General features: G+C 46.1%; 1 protein-coding gene and 1 pseudogene across 1 annotated transcript; one reads left to right on the top strand and one right to left on the bottom strand.

The window, feature by feature from the left end:
• Positions 1 to 1,321, bottom strand: LOC126952208 (keratin, type I cytoskeletal 18-like; annotated as a pseudogene).
• Positions 1,322 to 4,366: 3,045 nt separating this feature from the next.
• On the top strand, positions 4,367 to 6,445 carry CALHM6 (calcium homeostasis modulator family member 6). The gene is made up of 2 exons (XM_050786628.1): positions 4,367 to 5,142; positions 5,960 to 6,445. The coding sequence occupies exons 1-2, from the start codon at positions 4,618 to 4,620 to the stop codon at positions 6,380 to 6,382; spliced, it is 948 nt and encodes a 315-aa protein (XP_050642585.1). The 5' UTR covers positions 4,367 to 4,617; the 3' UTR covers positions 6,383 to 6,445.
• The last annotated feature ends 288 nt before the right edge of the window (positions 6,446 to 6,733 follow it).

Below are 6,733 nucleotides of genomic sequence, written 5' to 3'. Positions count from 1 at the left end.
TTAATACCTCAGAACTTTGGTATCATTGGTCTCAGACACCACTTTGCCAACCACTATCTGGCAGATGGTCGTCTTTTGGATGGTTTGCATGGAGTTGCTGCTGTCCAGGGCATCACCAAGACTGAAGTCCTCACCATCTTCCAGCAGGCATTGGCAGGTGGTGATCTCAGCCTCCAGCTTGACCTTGATGTCCAGCAGGGCCTCGTACTCCTGGGCCTAGCACTGTCCCTCTGCCTGGGTCTGTGCCAGCTCTGACTCCAGGTGCATCAGGTCCCATGGGGCTGCTCCATCTGCAGGGCATAGCGGCATCCACCTCCCTCAGGCTGCTCTCCAAGCTGGCCTTCAGATTTCTCATGGAGTCTAGGTCGATCTCCAAGGACTGGACTATATGTCTCAGCTCTGTGAGTGTCATCTCAGCAGCTCCAATCTCGGTGGACTGCATGGTGACCACTGTGGTGCTCTCCTCAATCTGCTGAGACCAGTACTTGTCCAGCTTCTCTCAGTTCTTCCCAGACAACTTGTCATATTGGGCCCGGATGTCTGCCATGATCTTGGCAAGATCCTGAGATTTGGGGGCTTCTACCTCCACAGTCAGCCCAGAGCTGGCAGTCTCGGCTTGTAGGCCTTTTACTTCCTTTTTGCGGTTGGTTCTTCATGAAGAACAGCTCCTTTCTGAGAGCTTCAATCTCTGTCTCCAGCTGCAGTTGAGTGACATTGGTGTCATCAGTGACTTTGTGGACCCCATGGATGTCACTCACCACAGACTGGCACATGGCCAGCTCTGTCTCATACTTGACACTGAAGTCATCAGCAGCAAGACAGGCACTGCTGATCTGCAGAACGATGCGGGCATTGTCCACAGTATTTGCGCAGATTTGAGCCCTCAGGTCCTGATGGTCGTGAAGTAATGGCTCCAGTCTCTGGTCTGGGGTCCCTTCTTCTCCAGGTGCTCCTGGATTTTACTCTCCAGCTTCCAGTTCTCAGTCTCCAGGCTCCTCACTCTGTCCAGGTAGGAGACCAGACAGTCATTCAGGCTTTGCATGGTCTCCTTCTCATTCTGGATGCCTCCTATTCCTGCCACACCCCTGGCCATCCCCACGGCCAGGCCCCCAGATCCCATGCCGCCCCAGAAGCTGGTGGAACGGGACACAGAGATCCAGGAACCAGAGCCCCTGGTGCCTGCATAGACACTGGCCACACTGCTCACCAGCCGGACGATGAAGCTGGGTGCCTGGACAGAGCCCAGGGAATGGTAGTTGGTGGAGAAGGCGGAGCAAGTGGTGAAGCTCATGCTGTCCAGGGAGGAGAGCAAGAGGACAGGATTCAGGCTTTGTTGACGACATTCTACTACTCATTTCTTAACAGCTAAAGCAAATCACAGCCTTTCAAAAGTGTAAAGACGTTTAAAATATTATTTAGTCAACCTCTCCACACCATTAGGGTGTCAGTCAATTTCCACTAAGGGCTGAACTTCTGAGCAATATCCTCTCAGAACAGAGCTGGGTATGGAGGACTGGGAATCTTCAATAGACCAAGAGCTAGAACCAGTCAATCCAGTGGAGGTGGGAGTGGATGGCAAGGTACTAGACTCAAAGCCAGATGCTGGGGAAACATTCAGGCTGGCAGGCAAATCCTGGACTCTCAATTATAGAAACCTGTGCTAAGTTCTGAATGATCATTGCATCTGGGAGATTTGTGTTTAGGAGAGTACAAAAACAGCAAACCCAGGAAGGGGTGTTTAGAGACAGAAGCTCACAATGTCAGGATGCAGCTCAGTCTGTGATAAGTTTCAGAGGCAGAATTTCAGACTACATATTCTGGTCTATGAAGCACCTAAACCTGACCTTCCAACCTGCAGCTTTGGCCTCATGATGTGCCAACTTGCCTGTCATTCTCAATGCTCCCATCACTCTGGCCTTCTTTCCAACCAAGCTCCTTTGTACCCCAGACTCATTCAGATTAAATGTCATTTTCTCATAGAGGCTCTTTCAGGACACTCTCTAACTCCAATTTATCCTGTGCATAATCTTCAGAACCCTTTCTCTCCATTTACTATATCATCTCTACTATAAGTTCAAAGATGGCTGGATACCTGTGTCTTCTTCCTTGTTGTATCCAGCAATTCCAAGTACTTTTGATAGATACCTGACATGTTCTGAGTGTTTATTAAACATCTAAATGAATGACTGAATGAACAAATGAACTAATTAATAACTGGTTAACAAACGAATTAATCTATTTGGGGGAGGGGGCTGATAGATTAAAGTTTCTGTAAGTAAACATATTTCAAACAAATCATTGACTAAATAACAGAAGCCAGAGAAGAGAAGGTGATGGACTTCATTAGAGTCTTAATAAATGAAGGGAACAAAACCAGACCATAGGAATGAGGTGAAGGAGGAGATGGTGCTGATTAGATTGAGCCTTAGTGGATGATAAACTATTACAGCACAGTGGTAAAACCCTGGGATGGCTATCAGTAGGTAACCAGGAAAATGCCAGCCATCCCTCTTGGTTTGAGAGATGTGGGAGAATAAATTAATCTCACTCAAGAAGACAGAAGGGTGCATTTTTATTAGGTTTCAGTTAGAGGAGATTTGGATAAAGCCATCTGCACAAAGGTTGTGGATATACTGATGTTCGTGCATGATGGAATATGGGAAGGGTGGAGGAGAGAGGACACAATAGAGTATTATGGTAGAGGTGAAGAAGAGTGCAGCAGTAGGAGGAGAGTTACTCAAGGCACAAGGGAAGAAGTTTATATTGGGAGATGAAAAATTACAAAGATAATGGTCATAGCAGAAGTGATTTGCTTCAAACATGCAACTTTGCTGCAAGTTGACAGGAAGCCTGGTAGTATCTGGTCTAAACTCAGAGAAGAGGGCTCCAACTTTCCTGCATGACCATGAAGACCCTCATCTGGGGTTAGCCTCTAAACACACAGAAAAAGATATCTATTTACCACACCACTATGGAATGACAGCTTTTGGCACTATGCTAGGCACCCTGCTGGTGGTGTTGGAGGGAGAGTAGTTAAGAAGGCAAGTTAGACTAAGAAAATAATAATAAATTTCTTGTCCCTTCTCTAACAATTCATTTGGTTCCACGGGCTACCTATTCTTCCCAGATAAAATAAGGCAAGCCTAGTGGATGGGCACCAATAAGAACCATTTCATTGTGAACTGCCCGCCCAAGCTCCATATCCAGATACCCTGCTTGTGGTGAAGCAGACAGCTAAGGTGTACACCAATTCTCTTAAGGTAGCAGAGTCATATTGAGTCACTTAATACTACCCACTGAATTGATCCACGGTTTAAAATTCAAAATTCAGTATTCATCAAGATTGTTAAGTTATGTACAATGTAATTATTTGTTGTCTATTCCTCAAATTGCATTGTAAGGGGTAAACTCTCACACTGAGCATTCATTTAACAGACATACCCTATAGGTAAAGACACTTTACATATGCTGCTCAATCTACTCATATCAATAATCTTGAAAAGTGGGCACTGTTATCCTTCTTTTACAAATAAGGATGCTGTGTCTCAGAGGGGCATACTTGTTAAATACACCACAGACACGATGTGCTTGACTTCAAACTCCATGTTCTTTCAAGCAGACCTCAGCTCACTGTAACCTACTCTGGAGTCACACAGAGTAAGACTCAATATCACAAAAGTGGTTACAGTGTTTGTGTCAGAACAATGCTGCCTTCAGAAAACTGAAGGTGGAGGAAACAACAACATTAGATAGATGTAGCTGCAGTTTGCAATTTTGGGTTCAACTAGTATTCTTTGAACAATCATGTATCCCCTTCTGTGCTGATCAGCTTGGTGGTCAGAGTCAGAATTTTACCCTCCTATAACACTGACCATGTTATGACATACCTGAAAGAAAATGACATTGTATTGATGAGTAAATCAATACAGTATATTTGCTCTAATGCCCTGAAGGAGATCAGGTAGAGGAGAGAAGAGTCAGTGTGAACTAGGCTGGTGGTTCTGTCCAGGAGGGAGACAGAAAGCGTGCCGCACGTTATAGAAGTACCAGAACTTGAGCTGGACTTTGCTATGATTTAGCTTATGAAGGAGGAACCAGAAATTTGTCCTTGAATAATGTTTCCCGTAAGTAGTCAGTTTTTCGATAATTATTTGGTTTTACTGTGATCTGGCTTAGTGACTAGGGTGGCTGCAATAGAGGAAAATCTGGTATTTCCCAGTTTTCCCAACTGGTGGCTGTGGGTCAAGAAGGTAGTTTCCTGGTTCGTTGTCAGATTGGTGGTAACAAAGGAACAAGGTCAATCTTCTGTCAGAGTTCTTGAATTGGGGGAGGAAGATAACTGGTGCCTCTGCCTTTGGAACGGGGTGGGCGCCAGAGAGGTCAAGGGTCCAGGGGGTGTCTGTTTGCCTGGTTCTCTTCGTTAACCAGAACTGGTGTGGCTGAAATGAGAAAGTGAAACTTTAGGAAGGTCTGAGAAGCCCTCTTCCCTTTTAAAAGAGTTGCTTCTCGCAGAGTGGAAAGCCCCGGTCCCCAGTCCACCAAAACCATTTGACAAGCAGGACAGCGAAGAGGCAGAAGGATCAGGGCCTGTCCGCGACGTCCCGGGGGACGAGGCTCATGGAGAAGTTTCGGGCAGTGCTGGACCTGCACCTCAAGCACCACAGCGCCCTGGGCTACGGCCTGGTGACCCTGCTGACGGCAGGCGGGGAGCGCATTTTCTCCACCGTGGTGTTCCAGTGCCCGTGCAGCGCCGCCTGGAACCTGCCCTACGGCCTGGTCTTCTTGCTGGTGCCGGCGCTCGCGCTCTTCCTCTTGGGCTATGTGCTGAGCGCACGCACGTGGCGCTTGATCACCGGCTGCGGCTGCAGAGCCCGCGCGAGTTGCGGATCTGGGCTGCGCGGCTCCCTGGTGTGCGCGCAGCTCAGCGCGGCCGCCGCGCTCGCGCCCCTCACTTGGGTGGCCGTGGCGCTGCTCGGGGGCGCCTTTTACGAGTGCGCGGCCAGCGGGAGTGCGGTCTTAGCGCAGCGCCTGTGCCTCGACCGCGACCACAACTGCGCCGCGGAGCTGCCGCTGGTGCCCTGCCACGAGGCCAAGGCGTCGGACGTGCAGGACCTCCTGAAGGATCTGAAGGCTCAGTCGCAGGTCTGCCGCTGGCACTGGGGGCGTTTGGGGAGAGCCGAGGGGCCGAGATTTCGCTGGGCGTCTGGGGTGAGGGAAAAGTCGGTGACTTTTCTCCAGATATTCAATGCCTAAGAAAATCTAGAATGGCTCCTTGCATCTAATTTGCCGTCAAACGAATATCTAAATAAAACGCATGAAAAGGAGAAAAAAGCATTCCTGTAGTATGTGCCACTGTACATGAATCGTGGAAAGTGGGAGTGAGAGTGGGCACACCTACTCTGTGCCAGATATTGCGCTAGGCCCTTGACCGCCTGCATTATTTTTACGCCTCACAACAGCGGTTTTGCCATTACAAGTGTAGTTTCATATCTCCACTATATAGCGACTTCACTGAGTCTAAGTAGTTTGCCCAGTCAGTGGAAAGCAGAAGAATTGTTACAATTAAAGGCGTCTATACAATAAAATGGGTCTGTCTGGCTGTAAAGCCAGCACCCCACATTGCATCTGGACTTAGAAAGCTCAGAAGTTCTTTAAAATGAACACTTCTTTCCCAGGATTTGCAGAAGTTCCACGTTTTGAGTTCTAAGGGAGTGGTATGGGCTCCTCCCTGGGCAGAATCACAGTGCATAACTTGGACTAGAGTTGACCTTTCAAGCAAGCAGTTGTACTGGGGGTCGAGGGAGGTTACTGCGACACCTTACTCTTAAGGAATTAAGACCTAAAACTGTTGCTTGTTCATCGTCGTAACTGGAGAGTAGTTGAAGCTTTATTTGAGCATTTTTAAATTTCTTGTAAAAAAAAAAAAAGTAACTAAATTACTATTTTGTGTTTTCTTAAGGTGTTGGGCTGGATCTTGATAGCAGCTGTTATTATCGTCCTTCTGATTTTTACATGTGTCAGCCGATGCCTGTCTCCAGTTAGTTTTCTGCAGCTGAAATTCTGGAAAATCTATTTGGAACAGGAGCAGCAGATCCTTAAAAGTAAAGCCACAGAGCATGCAACTGAATTGGCAAAAGAGAATGTTAAATGTTTCTTTGAGGGCTCCCATCCGAAAGAATGTAACACTCCGAGCGTTAAAGAGTGGCAGCAAATTTCATCACTGTATACTTTCAATCAGAAGGACCCGTACTACAGCATGTTGCACAAATATGTTAACAGAAAAGAGAAGACTCACAGTATCAGGTCTACTGAAGGAGATACAGTGATTCCTGTTCTTGGCTTTGTAGATTCATCTAGTATAAACAGCACTCCTGAGTTATGACCTTCTGAATGAATAGAAAAAAAAGTCATTTTGAATTATTGCTTTATGAAAAAATAAACATTGATATTTTTAGGACTGCTTTTTTTCTTCCAAATTGTGGAATTTTATATATGAAATTAAAATATAGAGCTTAACCTCTTTATAATATTATTTAAAACAAACAAACAAAAAAAGAAAATGATTCATCCAAAGTAAGTCTTATATTTATTCATCTAAAATAAGTCTTATATCCTTGTTCTAGAGTCCTTTTCAAATAAAAGACTTTTGGAGCAAAAACAGTGACAGAACAATTGAACTTCAGACATTTCCTTTAGGTTATCTGATGTTAATTTCAAGTTCATTTTCTTGCCT

The sequence above is a fragment of the Macaca thibetana genome, chromosome 4 (genome assembly GCF_024542745.1).
Source record: "Macaca thibetana thibetana isolate TM-01 chromosome 4, ASM2454274v1, whole genome shotgun sequence".
Lineage (NCBI taxonomy): Eukaryota > Metazoa > Chordata > Mammalia > Primates > Cercopithecidae > Macaca > Macaca thibetana.
The sequence above is the reverse complement of the archived record's forward strand: the minus strand, read 5'-3'. Positions and strand labels throughout refer to the sequence as shown.